Below are 23,913 nucleotides of genomic sequence, written 5' to 3'. Positions count from 1 at the left end.
ATGCCAACGAGTGTGGGGCGCGCCGTGACCCGGAAGGGGAAGCGCTGTGTGCTGGAGGTGCCACTTGGCTTCCGAGGCAGCGGCGGGGGTGGTGTGGGTTGAGGGGAGGCGCGTACCGGTCCCGCTGTCTCCCCGCGGACGCGGCCCGCTTCTGGCCGCCCGTCTGTAAGGAGCTACCTTGGTGCTCACTGCTTCCCTCTCTGGGGTCGGTGGGGTGCAGGGAAGGTTCCGCTGTCTCAGGTGAGGGCCGGGCCTGCCTGCAGTGGGGCCGGGCGGTTCCCGACTCCTAGCCGTGCAGGTGTCACCCTGCCCGCCCCCTGCGACGGTGTCGGGCGGCCCCGGCGCAATAGCGACTGACACGCCAGGCCCAGAGGGGCTGCCACTGGGGGCCGAGCCGGCTGGAGCCGCCAGGCAAGAGACATGGCTGAAGGCCTTTCTTGGCAACTCGGTGTATGCACGGGTTAAAGCGTGCGGGGCGAGGTGGAAAAGTTGCTGTCGAATTTCACTTTAAGGGACCGGACAGAAAGCAGCAAAATGGATGACTTCCGCTCCATCTTCCTGCTGTCTTTGGCCATGCTGGTCGCCTGCTATGTGGCAGGAATTATCCCCTTGGCAGTTAATTTTTCCGAGGTAAGACAGCTTCGCCAAACTGCTGGTTGGTTGCTAAGGGAGAAAACTAGGTGGAGAGCTTTGCCAGGAGGAGCTCGGGCTGGCCCCTTGCTGTTAGAGGGAATGTTGCAGTTTAAACAATTTTAAAGGCAGTTGTGAATGTGATGTTATTTTTTCACTCATAATTGTGCTGTGAAATTGTTCTGCAGTGTGTATAAAAGCCATTTAAACATGTCAGATTTTAACCAAGTGTCTAAGCTACAGATGAAGTAAAGTCTCTGCCCGCAGTAAAAAGACATGCTGTGAACTAGCTATGGATATTCTTAAAAGCTTGTGTCAGAAACTGCTGAAGTCAGAGTTTTAACTGGTATTGTGTGTCAATAGGCTACTCAAATTAGGGCTTTTATAAACAATTCCACAAGTGTTCCCAGAAAACTTTGGTTCGTAATTTTATTCTTAGCTTATGCTGCTGAAAATGAAACCTTAGCTCTTTGATTACAATGCAGCTTCAAGTTATGTTACTGTCCCCTGTAACTCAACTCATTTTTAAAGAAAAATGTCTTGGATACATAAGGTATTGCACTCTTCTGGTGGACTGTGTTCAGCTCTGGGGTCCCCAGTATGAAAAAGACATAGACCTGTCAGAGTGAGTCCAGAGGTGGACCACAAAGGTGATCGGGAAGCTGGAACACCTCTCCTGTGAAGACAAGTTGAGAGAGTTGGGGTTGTTCAGTCTGGAGAAGGAAAGGTCCAGGGAGACCTTATAGTGGCCTTCTAGTACTTAAAGAGGACCTACAGGAAACCTGAGGAACTTCTTACAAGGGCATGTAAGCATAGGACAAGGGACAGTGGTTTTAAGCTGAGAGTACATTTAGGTTAGATATTGGAAAGAAGTTCTGACTTTGAGGGTGATGAGACACTGGAACAAGTGGTCCAGGCATGTGATTCTCCTCCCTGGAAGTGTTCAAGGGCAGGTTGGATGGGGCTTTAAGCAATGTGGTCTAGCAGAAAGTGTCCCAGGGGGTTGGGAACTACATGATATTTAGGTTCCCTTTCAATGCAAACCATTCTGTGGTTCTGTGATTCTTATAGGAGATGGAGACTTCTGTAGATTTAATGAGTTTCCAGCTAGTGAAGGAGTTCAGAAGTGCATGTTTGAGGGCTTCTTAGAAATGATTGGTGATGAGGTCATGAGTGTTCCAGTTTCTGGAAGTCTCCTAATGCCCTCTGATGCCTGAGGGTTTTTCCCTAAGTTCTGACTGTTGTGTCAAGGCGTGGTGTAGTGCGATTTTAATTGTTCTGAGGTAGTAGAATCTCTCCTAGGTTTCCTGTTCCTGCTGGGAGCAGTGCTTCTTTTGGAAAGCAAAGCGCTGGAAGGGAGATGTGACTTGCTCCATCGAGTCACAGAGTTGGTTGTACTTGCCCTTTGGTCTCACCATTTCTGGGAAGCTTTGGGAGCAGTAGACTGGGAGCAGCATGGAAGGAGAGGCTGTTCATTTTGGTAAAGGTGTAATTCCACTACAGGGTTTGAAGCATGATAATATCTTCTGAAGTGTTTGGGTAAACATCAGCATAGTTCTGTTTTGCCAGTGCTTCATCTGATGCTTTGGTGGACCTTCCCTTGTATGTCTTCAGTGCTGTTGTTTCTACCGCCTTGCTCTTCAAAACTTACTTTTGTCCTGAAGCCTACAAAGAGTTTTCTTGCAGATTTGCTGAGAACAGTGCCTAGCATGCTAATAGTATTCTAGTATCAGTCAGGGTTGGAAGGGATCAGGAGGATCATCTAGTTCCAACCCCCCTGCCATGGGCAGGGACACCCCACACTACATCAGGCTGGCCAGAGCCTCATCCAGCCTGGTCTTAAACACCTCCAGGGACGGGGCCTCAACCATCTTATCATCTTATTCAATTTTGCATTTCCTCATCTATGTGCTTGATAGTCACCTGTTTCTCTGACTTTATCTCTGGTGTTGCATGAAGATTTGCTTGGGAACTCTTGATTTATGGATCTTGATAGAGCTGACTCAGTGGGCTCAGAAACCTTTTGGGCTTCCAACAGCTGGAGGAATATAAATGTGTTGTGGATCCAAACCCATCACTTCTGCATGAGCAGCAATCATGTCCTAATTAGCCTTTTGGGTGTGCATATAAATGTGCAGTCCAGGTTATTGTGATACCTCAAATGCTCAGAAATTTTTGGCTCAGTTTTACACTTCCTTTAAATTAACATATTTTAGGGATCCACAGGCTATGATGGATTAACAAAGGGATGGAATCTCTCTGCAAATTATGTGCAAGAGCTAGCTAATCCTGGAAGTGTCTAATTAAGAGGTTAGAATTGGTTTATTTCAAGTGATTGCTTAGGGCTCTGCAACAACAATTTCAGACTGAAAGGACTGTTTGGTCTTTGCATTCTGTGGCTTGCAAAAGGTTTAGCAGTTTCCTTAGTGAGGACAAATGCCTTCTGCCACTGACCACTTATGCTGGTTAAGGAGAAGACAAAGCAAACGCTTTACATAATATAACCCAGATACCCAAATGCTGGGCAACAGTAAAATTATTCATTAATGTTAATCCATTCTTTCAGATGACCTTTTTTTTTTTCTGTTTCATGTTAGTTTCTGTTATTTTAATTTGATTTGGGTGTTCTTGGGAGTGTAGAACTCCAGCAAAGCCAAGCGTGACTAAACATTGATGGTAAAAAGGTAGCGGCTGAGCAGGGCGTCACTTTATTTCTGTATGTGGAAGGACCTTTCAGCTTAGTCCTAAGTTAGAGTTGGGCTAATCCTGGGTTAGAAGCAACACTGCACCAGTTCTTGAGACTGTGTCTTAAGTTGTAGTCTAAATGCAATAAATAAATAGATAAAATATCAAGTTCTAGCAGTTTGAATGTCTTGCTGATGTAACATAGGCAAGTGGGGGTAGCTGGACTGGGACTGCTTCCTTCTGCAGCCAGGTGTGAGTTTTTGACAGGTCCAAGTGAGAGTTTCAATGCTGTGTGCAGGTTTAAACCCAGTTTTGAGCAGTTTGCCAGTTTGAGGAGTTTTAAGATTTTTCCCATGCATTTTTTAGCACTCTTCACTGTGTTGCTCGTATTTTTTAACAAGAGGCACACAAGTGGTTTTTGTAACTGAAGAGGTTTCATCTCTTGGATAAAACAAGATGACTTTGGTCTGCAATTATTGTTGTATTCACTGTGTGTATGTATTGCTTTATACTGAAAAGGAGATGGAGACTTCACTTGAAATAGTATTATTTTTATGGCTCTTTAAAATCTACAGATGCTCCAATGAAAGCAAACAGCAATTGCAGGAGGTGTTTTATAGATTTATACTTGCTTTTCCTCATAAGAACTTGTTCCTTTGAAGCTGAAGAGCATCTTGGAATTAAGTTACCTGAAAATTGTGGTTATATAGGCCTAATTGACAGAGTAGGAAGCATGTCTTGGGTGGTGGTGTCCATTACATATACCTACTGGCTTGTGGTGGTGAATGGTGCCACATCCATCTGGCGGCCAATTGCCAGTGGTGTCCCCCAGGGATCAGTGCTGGGCCCCATCCTCTTTAACATGTTCATTGATGATCTGGATGAGGGGATTGAGTCAGTCATCAGCAAGTTTGCAGATGACACCAAGTTGGGAGCAGATGTTGGTCAGTTAGAGGGCAGAAGGGCTCTGCAGAGGGACCTCAACTGAGTATACAGATGGGCGGAGTCCAATGGGATGGCATTCAACAGGTCCAAGTGCTGGCTGCTGCACTTTGGTCACAGCAACCCCATGCAGAGCTACAGGCAGGGCTGCAGTATAAGAATAACCTTGCTTTTCCTTGTAAGAGCCTGTATTTTTGCAAAACTGATTCATGGTATTGAAGATTATCTTTTCATGTCGATTGCCCCCGTGTAACAATTTACCAGCTGTAATTGCTCTGTCTGCCATTACATACTGTGTGCTTGTGGAAACTTTATAGGTGTTTTCATCTCTTAGATTTTCCCCAGTAGTGCTGTAATTGTTTCCTTATGGTCACATTTGGCTTGTTTTCAGGAAGCTGTTTGTGCATCTCTTGACAGCCTCCTAGTCTATGCAAGTGCTGCCTATTTGGGGAAGGTTAAGCAATTTGTGTCATTGTGGTGCACGAAGGAGAATGGGTGGCATGGTAATGATAGAGAAGGGCCACGAGGATGATCAGAGGGCTGGAGCACCTCTCCTGTGAGGACAGACTGAAGGAGTTGGGGCTGTTCAGTCTGGAGAAGAGAAGGCTCTGAGGTGACCTAATTGTGGCCTTCCAGTATCTGAAGGGAGCCTACAAGAAGGCTGGGGAGGGACTTCTCAGGGTATCAGGTAGTGATAGGACTAGGGGGAATGGAATGAAGCTGGAGGTGGGGAGATTCAGTTACTGGACGAGAGGAAGAAGTTCTTCACCGTGAGAGTGGTGAAACCCTGGAATGGGTTGTCCAGGGAAGTGGTTGAGGCCTCATCCCTGGAGGTGTTTAAGACCAGGCTGGATGAGGCTCTGGCCAGCCTGATCTAGTGTGGGATGTCCCTGCCCTGATCTAGTGTGGGGTTGGAACTAGATGATCCTTGTGGTCCCTTCCAACCCTGACTGATACTATGATACCCAGCAAGTGGTTTCCCTTTAGTCAAACACTAATCTCTGTCTGCAGGTCCTCGGTAGTTAGTAGTTTGGTAGCTCTCAAACATCTCATTGTGTGTGGAAGATGATGGTTCTGCCACAAAATGTGTGCCACAGAGTTGTTACGAGGATCTGAAATCCTGTGGCTGCTACCTGAGAGATAAGGGCTTTCAGAGAAATGGTAAGAAACAGGCTGAGAATGCTGTGGTGTTTTAGAGTCTATTAGATGCTTATGTAGTTGGATTTTCAGTACATGGCCTTGGTGTTAGCCTGTCAATATTTTAGTTACAAGCAGGCAAAAAGTAGTAGTAAACTGTTCTTCTATTGGTAAAACAGTACTGAGTTAGTTTGGGAGCAGGGATAGCTCCAAGTGTTTTGTCCCAAATTAGAATTTAACTGGGAAGGTAACCCTTCCTGATAATAGCAAGCACTTTGCAAACTCTTCATGTGTGTGTTGTAACCTTGTAGAAATTTTTCCTGAAATATGAATTAGTTAAGCAATTATTCTTTACTATACCATAAAAACCATTAAGTTCATGTATTTATGTTTTCAAAGGCTTGATTGCAAATTTAGACTAGAATAGCATTAACCAGGTTGGAAGAGGTGTGCCCCAAGGATTGGTGCTGGGCCCTGTGCTCTTTAGCATCTTTATTGATGATCTGGATGAGGGCATTGAGTCCATCATCAGTAAGTTTGCGGATGACACCAAGCTGGGGGCAGGAGTTGATCTGCTGGAGGGTAGAGAGGCTCTGCAGAGGGACCTCGACAGGCTGGACAGATGGGCAGAGCCCAAGGGCATGAGATTGAACACATCCAAGTGCCGGGTTCTGCACATTGGCCACAACAACCCCATGCAGTGCTACAGGCTGGGGTCAGAGTGGCTGGAGAGCAGCCAGGCAGAGAGGGACCTGGGGGTACTGGTCGATGGTAGGCTGAACATGAGCCTGCAGTGTGCCCAGGCAGCAAAGAGGGCCAATGGCATCCTGGCCTGTATCAGGAACAGTGTGGCCAGCAGGAGCAGAGAGGTCATTGTGCCCCTGTACACTGCACTGGTTAGGTCACACCTTGAGTACTGTGTCCAGTTCTGGGCTCCTCAGTTTAGGAAGGAGGTTGACTTGCTGGAATGTGTCCAGAGAAGGGCAACGAAGTTGGTGAGGGGTTTGGAGCACAAGCCCTATGAGGAGAGGCTGAAGGAGCTGGGGTTGTTTAGCCTGGAGAAGAGGAGGCTCAGGGATGATGTTATTGCTGTCTACAACTACCTGAAGGGAGGTTGTAGGCAGGTGGGGGTTGGTCTCTTCTCCCAGGCAGCCAGCACCAGAACAAGAGGACACAGTCTCAGGCTGGGCCAGGGGAGGTTTAGGCTGGATGTCAGGAAGAAGTTCTTCACAGAGAGAGTGATTGGCCATTGGAATGGGCTGCCCAGGGAGGTGGTGGAGTCACCATCATTGGAGGTGTTCAGGAGGATACTGGCTGAGGCACTTGTTGCCATGGTTTAGTTGTTTAGATGGGTTGGATTGGTTGATGGGTTGGACACAATGATCTTGAAGGTCTTTTCCAACCTGGTTTATTCTATTCTTTGAGATCACTGAGTCCAACCTATCACCCAATGCTATCTAATCAACTAAACCATGGCACCAAGCACCCCATCCAGTCTCTTCCTAAACACCTCCAGTGATGGTGACTCCACCACCTCCCTGGGCAAAGGTACTCGTGGTACTTGTGTACCAAATGCATTTTAAAATCTCTTTTTTTTTCAGGATGGCAAGGGCATCATCATGGCCAGTAATCATGGGAAGTGAACTATTGTATATTGCCCTAAATGCCTTTACAGTCTATAACTCCCTTTAAAATACTTCTGGAAGGCTTAGAAATGTTTGTAAAAACAACAAGCACTGCTCTGCACTTACGTGTCTCCTAATAAAATTAAGAGAGAAACAAAGGCTGATGTGAAATGTGTTGGGTTTTTTTAACTCATTTGAGTAAGCCTTTTATAATTATTTTGGGCTTGGATCTGGTTGGGGTATCCAGGCCATTCAGCCATATTTTACAGCTACCTGAGAGCTGCATGTGCTGTAATACTGTAGTTCTAAAACTTTACCTTACATATATATACACACACACTTAAATACATGGAACACATCATCAGATCTTTCAGGTACAAAAGTATCTTTCTCTTAAATGACTTTTTAGTGCAGTCTTATGGTTTTTAAGCAAGTCTGTTCTTCAGTGATGCCCTAATAAATCCAAGGCCATGGAAGTATGGCAGCCCTAAGGACAAGCTTCTGCATGAGAGTGGTGGACATTTGGTTTAGGCTTAAATACTATTTTTGTCTATCTGTAGCTATAACAGCATAGCTATTTCCTCCATCTCTCTAGCTCTGTAAATGAAAGTAGAGCTCATGCTACTTTTTTCTGATCTCATCTTCTTCTCTTTCTGTAGTCTTTAAACTTTCCTTAGCCCTTTTCTGTGTTACAAACTTACCTGCTTACACTCACACTCGGCCACTGAGTTTGTACCTGCAGATGCATGTACGTGGTTGTTTCTCATGTCTTCCTGGGTTTGCTTTGGTAATTTAGTTTTCTTTCCTGTATTTTATTGCTTAGATTAGCAGTTTTGGAGAACAGGCAATTTGTCTTGCACTATACCTAGCAGAGATTTTAGGGAACTTGCAAGTTTAAGTATGATTTCTAGTAGGAAAGATCTATTTGAATACAAACTCTGAATGTGGCTAAAAATAGAGTTGCAAGCATGCTTCAAAATCCAGGCACTTCCAGTATTTACTTGCCTCTGCAGGCCTTATAGTGTGAGGTTCTAGAGGATGAATTAGCCCCCAATAATCATTAGTGCTCACCATAGCAATTTGTGCCATTTTCAAGCATGCCACGTGTCATTTCTTGTGTGGTGTTAACAGTCAAATGGATTGCTTTTCATTTCCTAACTCAGCTGATTGCATCAGATGCTGGATATGTTCACCTTCCAGGAAGTTAATCATTAGAAATACAGAACTGTGCAAATGGGGCTCTTGAATAAAAATCAGGAAGAGGTTTTGTGGATCATTCTCTGTTTCCTCCCTCCCCCTGCCCCATCCTCTGTTACAGAAAGAGAGTAAAGAAAGCATTTTCATTCTTAAAGATGATGCTTGTTTTGTACTTGGTTGCAGGAGAAATTAAAGTTGGTGACTGTTCTGGGTGCTGGGCTGCTGTGTGGAACTGCTTTAGCTGTCATTGTGCCAGAAGGAGTACATGCACTTTATGAAGACGTTTTGGAAGGTAAGAACCAAACCCAGATGGCCTTGCTCTAGATAACATGGGTCATGTATGGGGGCTTGTTTCTAGGGCTTTTAATATGAGGTTGGTGGAAGGGTTTCACAGCCATGTGACACAGAACCATCACAGAATCACAAAACATATACATAGAATACATAGAATAAACCAGGTTGGAAGAGACCTTCAAGATCATCGCGTCCAACCCATCAACCAATCCAACTCCGCCCAAGCAACTAACCCACAGCACCAAGTACCCCGTCAAGTCTTCTCCTAAAAACCTCCAGTGATGGTGACTCCACCACCTCCCCAGGCAGCCCATTCCAATGTGCAATCACTCTTTCTGTATAGAACTTTTTTCTAACATCCAGCCTGTATCTCCCCTGGCGCAGCCTGAGACTGTGTCCTCTTGTATGATACTGCTTGTTTGTATGATTTGACAGAGGAGTGTGATCAGGCTGTGCATCAATGACTCTTCCTGGGTGATCCAGTCATTTGTGGGGCCAGGTACTGTACTGGTGCATGGGACCTCAGCCGTTTATGACATGTTATGCCTAGTGTTCCTTATTCTGGGAAGAGTTAGTTTAACTTCCACTGGAACTTCAAAGGAGGTGTACAATGCTTTTGGCAGAGAATGGAATTGTGAACTATTTGCAGTTGCTTTTTGTCGTTAAATTTGCTCCTCATTAAAGCAATTGCAGGAGGTGTTTTATAGATTTATACTTGCTTTTCCTCATAAGAACTTGTTCCTTTGAAGCTGAAGAGCATCTTGGAATTAAGTTACCTGAAAATTGTGGTTATATAGGCCTAATTGACAGAGTAGGAAGCATGTCGTGGGTAGTGGTGTCCATTACGTATACCTACTGGCTTGTGGCGGTGAATGGTGCTGCATCCAGCTGGCAGCCAGTCACCAGCGGCGTCCCCCAGGCATCAGTGCTGGGCCTCATCCTCTTTAATATCTTCATTGATGATCAGGATGAGGGGATTGAGACAGTCATCAGCAAATTTGCAGATGACACCAAGTTGGGAGCAGATGTTGGTCAGTTAGAGGGTAGTAGGGCTCTGCAGAGGGACCTTGACCGACTGGACAGATGGGCGGAGCCCAATGGGATGGCATTTAACAAGTCCAGGTGCTGCACTTTGGCCACAGCAACCCCATGCAGAGCTACAGGCTGGGGTCAGAGTGGCTGGAGAGCTGCCAAACAGAGGGACCTGGGGGTGCCGATTGACAGCCACCTAAACATGAGCCAGCAGTGTGCCCAAGTTGCCAAGAAGGCCAATGGCATCCTGACCTGCATCAAGAATAGTGTGGCCAGCAGGAGCAGGGAAGTCATTCTGTCCTTCTACTCAGTACTGCTTAGGCCACACCTTGAGTCCTGTGTCCAGTTCTGGGCCCCTCAATTTAGGAAGGACATTGAGACACCTGAACATGTCCAGAGAAGGGCAATGAGGCTGGGGAGAGGCCTTGAGCACAAGCCCTATGAGGAGAGGCTGAGGGAGCTGGGATTGTTTAGCCTGGAGAAGAGGAGGCTCAGGGGAGACCTCATTGCCCTATACAACTACCTGAAGGGAGGTTGTAGCGAGGAAGGGCTTGGTCTCTTCTCCCAGGCAACCAGCACCAGAACAAGAGGACACAGTCTCAGGCTGCACCAGGGGAAGTTTAGGCTGGAGGTGAGGAGAAAGGTCTTCACTGAGAGAGTTGTTCGTCATTGGAATGTGCTGCCCAGGGAGGTGGTGGAGTCACCATCCCTGGAGGTGTTCAAGAGGGGATTGGACATGGGACTTGGTGCCATGGTTTAGTCATGAGGTCTGTGGTGACAGGTTGGACTTGATGATCTTTGAGGTCTCTTCCAACCTTGGTGATACTGTGGTTCCAAGTGCAAGCATCCGCTTCCAGTCTGCTGTTGCTGATCCTCAAAACTTCACAGCCTCTAATGAATAGTTCAAAGCTAACAGCAATCATGTGTCCTGTAGGGACATGACTGGAGCACATCATATACCCCAAAGCCTTGGCAAACCTCAGTTGGAGGTTAAGACATTATTTTAAGTAGTTATGGTAGTTTGAGCCTTAACTGGGATTTAAGGTGGGGGCAAGGCTGAGAATCCCTCCCCTGCTTCCCCCTTCTCTTTCCTGATTGAGAGGAGAAAAAAAACCAAAAGGGAAGGGGAAAGAACAGGGAGAGATAAGGGAAGGGAAAAAAAGGAAAGAAAGGCGGGCTAAGGAAAAAGGAAGGAGGCAAATCTACAGAGAAATAATTTGGAGTCAGTTGGGAAGTAGAGAGGTAAAATTTTCTTTATATATATAACAATAACACAAAGGGTTTACAAGAGTAAGGAACAAGGATGGGTGGGGAAAATACATACAAACCCAACAGTCCTTGGAAGAAGCGTGGATGTAGCAGGGAGGAGGACCAGCCCCAGCCACGTGGCAGAGAACCAGTAAGCCAGCAGCAACTCTCTTAGTCCTTTCATCCCCACGAGGCAGAAGTAAAAGAGAGCAAATGGCTGCAGTGTCTTCCTTTTTATAGGCTTGCTGGACAGGGAGGGGGAGTGGAACAGACTAACTCAGTTTCCCAGGGGAAAACCCGGTCTGGGGAGAGCAAGGCTCTCACAAGCCCTCCCGCCCAGCTTTCAGGATGGGCATAACCCATCAGGACCCATTACCTCTGTCTGGAGCTGTAGTTTCATTACCATGGCACGTATGGGAGTTTTTCCAGTATGCTCAGAATCAGAGATTTGTCTGCAGGTCAACAGCAAATACTTGGAGGTTGCAGGGGAGACAGGGAGGTTCTAGAGAACTTAGCAAGTGTCTGATGTACTGTTGTTGCTAATCTGAGATAGAGTAGTAATTGAGATGCTTTTCTTATGCTGCCATTTTACCCCCCTGTTTCTACACTGTTATAAATAGTGTTTTGGTGATATGGTTTAATTTTCCCTGGTTTAGTTTCTGCTGTGTTTATGTCACTCTGCTTAGATATAAAGTTAACAGAAGATAATGTATAAAATCATCCTTTATCAGGAAGTGAAAGAACCTCTGATTATGCTTTTATACGGTACTGTAATTTGTGCACTCTAATGAGCTGTAGTTGTGGGTTGCTCTCCATTCAATTTTCATTCTGAGTGGACTAAATGTTTCTTGTAATGATATGGCTAGCAGTAAATACAATTGCTGTGCATGTTTGCTTTTTTTAACTCAGTGGGGCTTGTTCACATAGGAAGTCTACAGTCTGCTGTTCAGAGTTTTATGAGACTCAGGGGTGACCTTATTACTCTCTACAACTACCTGAAGGGAGGTTGTAGACAGACGGATGTTGGTCTCTTCTCCCAGGCAAGCAGTACCAGAACAAGAGGACACAGTCTCAGGCTGCGCCAGGGGAGATTCAGGCTGGATGTTAGAAAAAAGTTCTATACAGAAAGAGTGATTGCACATTGGAATGGGCTGCCTGGGGAGGTGGTGGAGTCGCCATCACTGGAGGTTTTTAGGAGAAGACTTGACAGGGTGCCTGGTGCTGTGGGTTAGTTGCTTGGGCGGTGTTGGATTGGTTGATGGGTTGGACGCGATGATCTTGAAGGTCTCTTCCAACCTGGTTTATTCTATGTATTCTATGTATTCTATGCTCTATCACTGAAAGTTTAGTGTCTGGAGGAAAAAAGGCAATTCCCATTACTGCAGTAGTAATATCAGAAGTGTTTACTTAGTGGGGGGAAAAGAGAATTGATGTGAATGATTTCAGACTCCATTCCTAAACTCACAGCATGGTGTCCAAAGCCAACCTCTCTCTTCATCTATTTTGTTCTAATTGCAAAGAGGCAAAAATAATTGCATTATTTTCCTCAGAAAAGTAGGCTATTCAAGGTGCAGTGTAAGGTTATGGTAACATAGAAGCTTTTTGGTGCATAGTTGGCTTTTGGTTTTGCTTGATTTTGTGTTTTTTTTTCTTTCCAAAATTCATCTATGTAAATCATTAAACTTAGAAAGGTGCCTAAGGGAACACTGAGGTATATTCATGTAACTGGGGGGAAAAACAAACAAGCAGCAAGAGAGAGGCCTTTGTGTTCTCAGTTCGGAGTGTAATTGAACTCTGCGACTGGTTGTTGCCACAGTAACATATTTGCCATTGATACAAAAGCCATTTACTTCTGTATTTTCCCACAAGCCACAGAATAAATGACTTCTAATTTTGTATCTTGTAGGCTGAGGTTTTTGATTGCTAATTGGTCCTAAGTTACGTAGGCATGTAGAGAAACCAAGGAGAAACTTCTTTATTTGGAGGGTGCTGGAGAGCTGGCTTGTGACTGTGGGATCTCCTGCTCTGGAGGCTTTCAAAACCTGCCTGGACACATTCCTGTGCAACCTGATCTAGGTGTACCTGCATTAGCAGGGGGCTTGGTTTGGATGCTCTCCAGAGGTCCCTTTCAACCCCTACCATTCTATGATTCTATAATTACAGGTAAATAAAACCCCTATGGCAACTTGAGTCTTTTGTTGTAGCTGGTGAAACTGTATAATCACTTTCAGAAAGACTGCCCTAAGTTACCCACTATTTTTTATGGCTTGAAATGATCCAAAGTAGGATTAACTTTTTAATATAGGTGGCAGCAGTCTTGCATGGTCTAAAGTGACTGGATTGATCAATCAATGTTTGTGAAACCTTTCAAGGGCTACCAAGCAGATTTTGATGTGCTTTGTCTGTGGTAATGGCATTGTGCCAACATTTGGTATGGTGGGATGGATATACCACTATATCTAATCCAAAAAGATGTATGAACACTCCAGCAAGAAGATGACTTGATGGAGTCACACTTTAGATGTTAACATCTGAAACTTCTCAGAATCATAGAATCGGCAAGGTTGGAAAAGACCTCAGAGATCATCAAGTCCAACCTGGCACCCAACACCTCATGACTACTAAACCATGGCACCAAGTGCCATGTCCAATCCCCTCTTGAACACCTCCAGGGATGGTGACTCCACCACCTCCCTGGGCAGCACATTCCAATGGCTAACAACTCTCTCAGTGAAGAACTTTCTCCTCACCTCCAGCCTAAACTTCCCCTGGTGCAGCCTGAGACTGTGTCCTCTTGTCCTGGTGCTGGTTGCCTGGGAGAAGAGACCAACCCCCTCCTGGCTACAACCTCCCTTCAGGTAGTTGTAGACAGCAATAAGATTTTCCCTGAGCCTTCTCTTCTCCAGGCTAAACAATCCCAGCTCCTTCTGCCCCTCCTCCTAGGGCTTGTGCTCAAGGCCTCTCCCCAGCATTGTTGCCCTTCTCTAGGCACATTCAAGAGTCTCAATGTCCTTCTTAAATTGAGGGGCCCAGAACTGGACACAGGACTCAAGATGTGGCCTAAGCAGTACTGAGTAGAGGGACAGAATGACTTCCCTGCTCCTGCTGGCCACACTATTCTTGATGCAGGCCAGGATGCCATTGGCCTTCTTGGCAACTTGGGCACACTGCTGGCTCATGTTTAGGTGGCTGTCAATCAGCACCCCCAGGTCCCTTTCTGTTTGGCAGCTCTCCAGCCACTCCAACCCCAGCCTGTAGCTCTGCATGGGGTTGTTGTGGCCAAAGTGCAGCAAGGTCACTGTAGTTAGACACGTGTCACTGCTGCTAACCTGTGAAATGATTTGAAAGTATTTTTCAGTCATGAACTCTGCACCAAATGAAGCATTTTATCACTTGGAAACTTAATTCAAAACCTCTCCAGCTATCTTCTTCCCCATTCTGAGATTTTTTTGAGTCAGTTGGAGCTTACCTAATTTCAGAGCAGACAAAGTAAACAGCTTGAGGGGAGGCATGGGATTAAAAGATGGTTAGGGAAAGGAAACAACCCTGGGGCTTGGACTCCAGGCTTCTGAGGTGGTACTGACCTTTGTGGGACAGCGTGCTGACTGAGCTGCTCTTGTAGGCCGTATCAGTGGGCTGTATCAGTGCTAACTTGTTTGACTAAAGATTGCTGCTTTGAGGTACAGAATTGAAGTGAAAAAGGACTGTGTCAAGTTTAGTCTTCCTGTCTCCTGCAGGGAAGCATCACCCAGCAAGCGAGATGCAGCGTGTGATGGAGTCTGAGAAGGTAGCGGAAATGCCGGCTGTACACGAGTATGGCCACGACCATTCCAGGTTGCATGCCTTCATCGGTGTATCCCTTGTCCTTGGCTTTGTCTTCATGCTGTTGGTGGATCAGATAGGCAGCTCTCATGTGCATTCAACAGATGGTAAGTAAAGATTCGCTTCAGTGAGATCTGCCAATTAACCTTAATTAGCCACTCCCCCCCCCCCCTTTTTTTAATGTGGTCGAATTTGACCAGTTGTGTTCAGCTTCAGTAGGTGCTTTACCAACATAAAGCATGATCTGTGTGACATGTTGGTGCTGGGAATCTCTCCTGGATTTGATCATCATTTGAGAGATTGCTTTCCTACTGTGAAATAACTGTAGGAGCACCTATGGTGTGAGGGTGGAGGGTGATTGGCATGTGAGTTACCTGTTTTACAGTATCACCCATAGGGGATTTCTTTGGCTTTCAGGTTAGTCTTGCCTTTGTTGTTCTTGTTTAATTGTCATACATGTAGGTAAAATCTGCAATGACCTCAAAGTTACATTCAGGAAAGATTGCAGAAATTACTAGGTGTAAGCTCTGTTATTTTGCTGTAACTACACTCCCACACTAGCTTAGAACCTCACTTACTTCAAAATATTTTCTGCTTAGTCCAAAGATTTCTCAGCTTCATCAGAAGAATCTAAAAATGCCTGCAGTTGCCTTTGTTTCCTGCCTGCAGCTTCATGCTCAGACTCTAGCTTGAAATGCACCAAAGGTGTTTTATCATCTGGAAAGGTATTTTGCTGCCTTGGCTACTCATCTTCTCCCACATAATCTCCTCTGATGTTGGAATTTGGCCCTTCAAAATCAAGGAATTGATCTCAAAGGGAAAGGTACAATATACACACATACAAAGGAGAGGAGATATGTATTGGCTGGATCCTTGGCAGTTCACAGTGTAGCTGCACAAATGCTTGTATGGGGTTAGTGTGATGGCACAGAGGGGACACCAGTGCAGGGGCTATGTCGCCTGTGTGCACTTGAGGAGCATAAACAGAGCCACAGCCATGGCTCCCTGATTTCCAGAGCTGTTCAGAGGAAACAGTGGCAGTGAAGATGAGGAGGGGTTGGAGGTGAGAACTGCCAGGAGAATCATTGGTTTGTGCAGGTTGCGACCCTTGCCTGTGTCTCTGATCAGAGCCAATATCAGGAGGCAATCTGTGATTTGTGTTAGAGGTACATGCAGTAAGGTAGAATATTACATAAAGCTTTATCTGGCCTGTACCTCTGTCATAGGACATGCAGCAGTGGTGTTTTGTAATGCTTTTGAAAGCTACTGAAGTAAAACACTGTTTCATTTGAACCAATGTCTTGTAGTTTTGTTATTTCCCAAGTGGTTAGGCCTTGCTGTGTTTAACCATAAAAATTCTGTAGGTCAGAATGGAGGTATGAAATCAAACTCTCTCCTTGAGTTAGTTCTGGTCAGTCCAAAACAAATATATTCAGATATTCTTGGTGAGTATCTTCTATTTGGTATATCATTGCTATTAACCCAATGTACCTTATGCAACTGATTGCTCAAATAGGCTCCCCTTAATTCAGAAGACCAATCTGGACAAAGAGAATACATTTGTTTTGAGCCAGGTCACTTCCCTGATCTGACCCACTGGGCAGTTACATGGGTGCCTTGGCATAAAGAGTGGAGAGTTGGCAGACAGGCAGGAGGAAGGCAACAGGACCTGACTTTCTGTTCTGGTGGCAGTGCAGATTTAAAGTAACTAAGTGCACTTTCAGTCAGCTTCCTGACCACTAGTATAGTTAAATAATGGCTCTTCAACTGTTTGGAATTAAACAGTTTAATAGTAAGGTGTTTCTACCCTTGTGTAGGGCCTACCTTCCCTATTCATTGCTGTGATTCTTTGCAACAGCTTCACCCCTAATTAGACAACTCATAGTGGCAGCTATTACCCTGTTGCCCTGTATAATGAGCCTACCTGAGCGTGTCCTCAGACAGTTGTCAAAACCATTGCAGTCAAAGCACTGGATCTCAACAGCAACTGGCTGGAGGGCCAAGCCCCAAGAGTGGTGGTGACTGGTGCCACATCTATCTGGCAGCCAGTCACTAGTGGTGTCCCTCAGGGATCAGTGCTGGGCCCCATCCTGTTCAATATCTTTACTGATGATCCGGATGAGGGGATTGAGTCCATCATCAGTAAATTTGCAGATGACACCAAGCTGGGGGCAGGAGTTGATCTGTTGGAGGGTAGGAGAGCTCTGCAGAGGGACCTTGCCAGGCTGGACAGATGGGCAGAGTCCACGGGCACGAGGTTTAACACAACTAAGTGCTGGGTTCTACACATTGGCCACAACAACCCCATGCAGTGCTCCAGGCTGGGGTCAGAGTGGCTGGAGAGCAGCCAGGCAGAGAGGGACCTGGGGGTGCTGGTTGATAGTAGGCTGAACATGAGGCAGCAGTATGCCCAGGTGGCAAAGAAGGTCAGTGGCATCCTGGCCTGTATCAGGAGCAGAGAGGTCATTCTGCCCCTGTACTCAGCACTGGTTAGGTCACACCTTGAGTCCTGTGTCCAGTTCTGGGCCCCTCAGTTTAGGAAGGATGTTGAGTTGCTGGAGGGTGTCCAGAGAAGGGCAACAAAGCTGGTGAGGGGTTTGGAGCACAGCCCTATGAGGAGAGGCTGAGGGAGCTGGGGTTGCTTAGCTTGGAGAAGAGGAGGCTCAGAGGAGACCTTCTTGCTCTCTACAACTACCTGAAGGGAGGTTGTAGCCAGGTGGGGGCTGGTCTCTTCTTCCAGGCAACCAGCACCAGAACAAGGGGACACAGTCTCAAGCTGCATCAGGGGAGGTTTAGGCTGGATGTTAGGAAGAAGTTCTTCACAGAGAGAGTGATTGGCCATTGGACTGGGCTGCCCAGGGAGGTGCTGGAGTCTCCATCACTGGATGGGGCACTTGGTGCCATGGTTTAGTTGATTAGATAGCGTTGGGTGATAGGTTGGACTCAATGATCTCAAAGGTCTTTTCCGACCTGGTTATTTCTATTCTCTTCTATTGCTTGCATTTCTCCTCTGTGGTGTGTGGGAGATCTTTGCAGCTGCTGCCATGACAAGTAGAATTTATTGTTTACAAGGAGCTGCCAGAGAATCAGTGCAACAGGGACTGCCCCAGAATGTCACCTGAAGGAACATGCCAGTATTGAGCTATGTGGGGAAAAAGTCATCCTGACTCTTGGAGCAGCTCTAGGTTCTGAGGATGCAAAACTAGCTTTTCTCCTCCTAGGTAGCACAGAGCTTCAGCATTTGGTTTCAGGACATTAAGGAAAACAACTGCTCCTGCCTAAACCAGTCATCCTGTAAACCACAAAGAATTCTTTGTGGTTCTGGCAGTTGTTTGCTGGTAGAACTTCAGGTGATTTGAAGGTGTTAGGAATCAAACTCTTTTACAGTAAATCTAATGCAGAAATAACAAAAGCTGCTAGTTTCTTGACTGAACTGCCCGAGCAGCTGGTAGAGACTTGCAGTAATACGGTTGTTTTCTTCCAGCATAGCTTATGTATGTGTTCTCTTTATCCTGATTTGCCTTGTGACTCTTTCAGACCCAGAAGCTGCAAGATCAGGCAACTCCAAAATCACCACAACACTGGGACTAGTAGTCCACGCTGCAGGTAACGTGGGACCTCGTGTTAGCACTTGCCAAGGACTTCCTTTGCTGTGTGGGGCTCATCTTTCAGTGTGGTGGAAACACTTGGGTTTTGGCTTTGAATGTGTGTTGTGTTTTGGGGGTTATGTATAGGGTTAAAAAAAAAAAGGAGGGAAGATAAAAAGAGGGCAAGGGAAACTAAGAATCTTCCCCAAAACTTCCTGGGAAGACATTCTCTAGTGCTTAGAATTTTCCATGCAGTTTTATTTGGGTCCAGTGTTTTTGAGTCTTGTTTTTCCCATCAGAAAAGTTGTGCAGTGCTCACTCCCTGCCTCTCCAGTCCTTTGTCCTGCTTTTGCTGTTAAGAGTTCAATAAATGCTAATACAGCTAATAAGTAGCACGAAAGACCTTTGGGGTTCCTTGTCAGTTGGCCTGTGTTTGTTAAAATACTAAGTTTAAAAAAGCTTCTTGTGGGGAAAGAAAGGGACATTAAAGGGTGGAGGGCAAAGATGTGAGTGAAATGCATTTGGACTGACTTGTAAAGGCTGACAAACTGGTGCACGTGCTGCAGATGTTGTAACTTTCACTATGTATGTGCAGTGTAAATCTGGGTTTATAATCCCCCCTGCTGAAGGCTATTGCATGGGTAAGTCAGGATGTTAATCTACTCACTGGAAGTATGTATATATACTAAGGATTAATACAGTAGCTCTTTCCTGTTTCATCTGAAGTGGTAAAAACAGTATTTACAATAGTATTTGTATTGGCAGGTTGGACTTGGATGATCTTTGAGGTCTCTTCCAACCTTGGTGATTCTGTGATTGGGAAATTAAAGGATAAGAGTTGAAACTCTTTTAATGCTTAGAATGTAAAATCTAGGCAAGAAGACACTTCTGCAGAAGCCCCAAATAAGGGCAATTGTTATCTGGCTCTAATTTGTTAGACTGTGCCAATGGTGAACAGATTCTCTGGTTTTTATGGTCTTGGGAAACAGGAGACGGCTCCCGTGGAGGGTTGTCTGCTGCCTTGAAATTGATGTGGCTTAACAAAGGGAAGTGAGTCGTGGGTTGGGTTGGGATTGTTAGTGACATTTTGAGTAGTGGGTCTTCTCCAAGCAACATGTCCTTTGTATGGTCAGATGCTGAGGGAGTGGGGCAGCTGATGAGGGATAATGAGTGAACGTGCATTCCTCTTTCAGCTGATGGAGTTGCGTTGGGCGCAGCAGCTTCCACTTCTCAGACCAGTGTCCAGCTGATAGTGTTTGTTGCGATTATGTTGCACAAGGTAAGTCGTCATGCAAAAAGAAATACTCTGCCTTGTTCTGTAAAGGACTCTTAAAGCAGACAGAGGTCACTGGAGATTGCAGATTTCCTTAGTGAGGCAATAGGGAACTGTGTAGTGCCACTGAAATGAGCACTTGACTTTTTCTGAAGCTAGTGTGTGCACTGGTTAGGCCACACCTTGAGTCCTGTGTCCAGTTCTGGCCCCTCAGTTTCAGAAGGACATCGAGACACTTGAACGTGTCCAGAGAAGGGCAACGAGGCTGGGGAGAGGCCTTGAGCACAGCCCTGTGAGGAGAGGCTGAGGGAGCTGGGGTTGCTTAGCCTGGAGAAGAGGAGCCTCAGGGGAGACCTTATTGCTCTCTACAACTACCTGAAGGGAGGTTGTAGCCAGGAGGGAGTTGGTCTCTTCTCTCAAGCAACCAGCACCAGAACAAGAGGACACAGTCTCAAGCTGCACCAGGGGAAGTTTAGGCTGCAGGTGAGGAGAAAGTTCTTCACTGAGAGAGTTGTTCACCATTGAAATATGCTGCCCAGGGAGGTGGTGGAGTCTCCATCCCTGGAGGTGTTCAAGAGGGGATTGGACTTGGTGCCATGGTTTAGTAGTCATGAGGTCTGTGGTGACAGGTTGGACTTGATGATCTTTGAGGTCTCTTCCAACCTTGGTGATACTGTGAAATACTGTTGCTTTTTTTGTTTGTTTTGAAGAAACCAAACACTGCAAACACACACAAGCCACAAAAACCCACAAATAACAAAAAAACCCAACCCACCACCAAAAAAGGAAACCACAAACGAAAACCCCAAAGAAGCCTCTCTGTGCTAGCTGTAGAACTTTTCTGCCGTAGGTGAAGAAGCTCTCCTAAGGTTGCATAGTAGTATCAGGATGCCAAAATGACAGAAGTTAATGGAGAGAGAGACTCTGGGCAGAATGTGCATTTCAATATTTATAAGGACTACCTGAAGGGAGGTTGTAGCCAGGTGGGGGCTGGTCTCTTCTCCCAGGCAACCAGCACCAGAACAAGAGGACACAGTCTCAAGCTGCACCAGGGGAGGTTTAGTCTGGATGTTAGGAAGAAGTTCTTCACGGAAAGAGTGATTGCTCATTGGAATGGGCTGCCCATGGAGGTGGTGGAGTCACCATCACTGAAGGTGTTTAGGAAGAGACTGGATGGGGTGCTTGGTGCCATGGTTTAGTTGATTAGGTAGTGTTGGCTGATAGGTTGGACTCAATGATCTCAAAGGTCTCTTCCAACCTATTCTGTTCTATTCTGTTCTATTCTGTTCTCACATGTACTCTTAATAGCCAGAACATGAGTTTCCATTAGGGCCTGCTATTGAGGTTGGGGGATCTGCAGAATTCTATTGATCAGGGTTAACTGCACTGTATTAGTGCTCTCCCTGGATTTCTTCCAGCTCAGTGCATTTTACTGTAGGTCCTTGTATTTCAACTTCATCTCTGATTCCTGGGGCTTTTAGAAGGCATTGTGTTACCAGTGAACCTTGTCTTTTGCAGGCACCAGCTGCCTTTGGCCTGGTTTCTTTCCTGATGCACGCTGGGCTGGAACGGAATCGAATTAGAAAACACTTGCTGGTCTTTGCATTAGCAGCACCTGTTATGTCCATGGTGACATACTTAGGGCTAAGCAAGGTAGGTCACTTCATTTTCTTCTGCCCAAAATGTGACTCAGTGGTGGAGTTTGGGAAGAGGAATATTATACAAGTTTCACAGAGCATGATGCCAAACTCCTTGAAAATCTTAGCAGAATGGAGATGAATAAAGCAGTTGGTAAAAGGGTAGGAATACAAATGTGTGAAACAAAAGCTAATCCATACTGTCCCTTAGAACCAGTGATACAACTCATCTACAGAGTTTTGTTTAGCTTTCTTTGAAGACTGATCTCTGTCTTTTCTCCTTTTTGCTGTTCCCTGCTGAGAATGACTTACTTCCAGGTTGTATCTGGCTGCATAACCGAGCAATTGTTACTGCATTCTTGTTTTAACATGCAGGTGGAAAATAATAATTGTTTTTTTTCCCCCACCATCCCAGGATTGATCCTGTGTGTTCAAAGTCATCTTCACACTGCCAGGAGCTGAATCCTCAGCTACAACAGCCTTTTTGCCTTCCATACTCTTTAAAGCATAGTCCTGTCTTGCCTCTATACAGCAAATGGCCCGTGAAATGGGCCCCTGCACATGAGTTTATCATTTCTGTCCAAATTAAATGTTTCTGCTTCTCAGAGGCTTTCCTTATGACACTGCAGTATTTCTAACTGCTCTGCTCCATGCTGGTGAGAGACTGCTGGTGGTGTAAAGAATCTAACATGTAACCTCATGAAACTCCAGGCACGAGAAGGAGGGTTAAGTAAATCATCTGGGCTAATCCCTTTGCTTGCTGGAAAAGAGTTATATTGATATTACAGGGCAGGAGACAGCAAAAAGAGTTTGGTTTGTAAATAGAAATGACAATTGGCTGTTTGGGCATTCTCCTGATGCTAGGCTCACTAAGAGGTGGTTTTGCATTTTGTGCTTCAGAGAAAACAGACTTGCTGAAGTACAAGCATTGTCATGGTGGGTATGTAATTCCAGAGCAGAAGGTGTATTCTTGGAGGAGTACCTTTGAGTACATCAGGGATCTAACCTCACACTTCAGTTGGAAATTGGTCAAGAAACATTTTGAAAGTTACATGAATGGGTTTGCATTTCATTGTGTTTGGTGTGTAGCATGAGCTTTAATACTAGAAAGTGAAGAGGTGCTCACTTCTGATCCAGAAGATGCATTTCTTTATGAGGCTTAGGTTGAAATTCTGGAATAGTTAGGGGTGTTTACTTGTACACACAAATCATAGAAGTGCAATATTGAGTGATCACTTGGGACTTGTGTCTGGTAAATCTTGCTCTGACTAGCAGGGAAGCAGGCAGATGGTCAAAGATGCTGCTGCTGTCCAGACTCTGCATTTTCTTCTGTAAGGGATCCTAGAAGTCTGAACTGTCTTAACTAGGATTCAGAGGTGCCTTTCTGACCCTGACATCAACTTTAGAAGGCCAGTTGCTGCACACAAGGTGCAAGACAAAACTACACATTCAACCATTGCCATTGTGAAGGAAGGAGAGGTGCTAGAAACCCTGCTGTGTCCAGACACTTAGAGAATATTTCTGTTATTGATTGAAGAAATTCTTCCTGTAATTTTTTGCTCCTTCTTTTTTTATCATTTCAGAGCAGCAAAGAAGCCCTATCAGAAGTCAATGCCACTGGAGTTGCTATGCTCTTTTCGGCTGGGACTTTTCTTTATGTTGCCACAGTTCATGTCCTTCCAGAAGTAGGAGGAATTGCTCATAGCCACAGACCCGAATCAACCGGAGGGAAAGGACTCAGTCGTCTGGAGGTGGCAGCCCTGGTAGTAGGATGCCTTATCCCTCTAGTTTTGTCCATTGGACACCATCACTGAAGGCTCAGATTTCACCCTTCTCCTCCTCAACCCAAGAAGAGCAGTAAAATGTCAGCTGCTCCCTTTATCATTCTTTCTTACACATCATCCATACCATCCACTTCATGGAGTTCAGAGGAAGCCTTGATTGCGAAATGAGGAAGACTGGGGCAGTTTTTAGTGCTTTGACAGCTGGACATAAATTCTATGTAACTTTCTTTTCTGAAGACATTTGCTATTTTAATTGTTACTTCTGGCCCTATTTCTCAGGGAAGATGGAATTTTGGAGTTTAAGAAAGGTGAGCAGGGAAGAACATCAGTGACTCATCATGAAATTGCAATCACCAAAGTATCCTGCAGTTCAGCATTCGCAGCTGAACAAAGGTTGGCTGCCAGTGAGAGAGGCTGAAGTCTTTTGAAGTCTTACTAATGAAGAAGGGGCTCTCCCCCATCGGTTCTATGTTGTCCTGACGACACTACTGGTCCTTGGGATGTTTCTCTCTAATTGTACTGCAAAAATGTGCTGCACTTGGAACTTTGGACAGCACTGTTATTGTTACAGAAGTGTCATGGTTGGGAGAGAAATGATGTAGGCAAAGTGTAGGATTAGAGTAGGAAGTCAGCTGGTAAAGTACAAATGAATTTTGCAGCATATTCTGTTATTTACTACAAAGGATAGGAGCAAGGAGGGTAGTGTTTGGATGGTTTATGCAGTTGTACATAGGTTTTGGGGGTTTTTTAAAGACAGTATTTCCTGGGAGATGGTCTTCTACCAGGTCAGTAAAGCAGAGGCACCAAAAATGTTGTCAGCTGTTAGATAGTGGCTTCTGGGGTTGCACTGCTGCTACTGTTGAGAGAGATGCTCATAGTGTCCTTGGAAATCAAGCTCTGCTGGGCTCTGAGGAGTAGAAATCTGACAGAGCTGTTGAGGAACCAGTGAACTTTACTAGCTCAAACATCTGAACTTCTGAAATCAGTGATGGCAGTTGGTTTTTTGATTTTAGGGTTTGT

General features: G+C 45.5%; 1 protein-coding gene across 1 annotated transcript; it reads left to right on the top strand.

Annotated features, from left to right (window-relative positions):
- Positions 1–77: 77 nt before the first annotated feature.
- SLC39A9 (solute carrier family 39 member 9) lies at positions 78–23,533 on the top strand. Its single transcript, XM_009900620.2, has 7 exons — positions 78–630; positions 8,400–8,508; positions 14,528–14,719; positions 18,150–18,218; positions 19,393–19,478; positions 20,991–21,125; positions 22,693–23,533. The coding sequence occupies exons 1-7, from the start codon at positions 535–537 to the stop codon at positions 22,921–22,923; spliced, it is 918 nt and encodes a 305-aa protein (XP_009898922.1). The 5' UTR covers positions 78–534; the 3' UTR covers positions 22,924–23,533.
- Positions 23,534–23,913: the final 380 nt, after the last annotated feature.

Source organism: Dryobates pubescens, chromosome 5 (genome assembly GCF_014839835.1).
Source record: "Dryobates pubescens isolate bDryPub1 chromosome 5, bDryPub1.pri, whole genome shotgun sequence".
NCBI classification, from domain to species: Eukaryota; Metazoa; Chordata; class Aves; order Piciformes; family Picidae; genus Dryobates; species Dryobates pubescens.
This window is presented reverse-complemented; position numbering and strand designations above follow the sequence as displayed.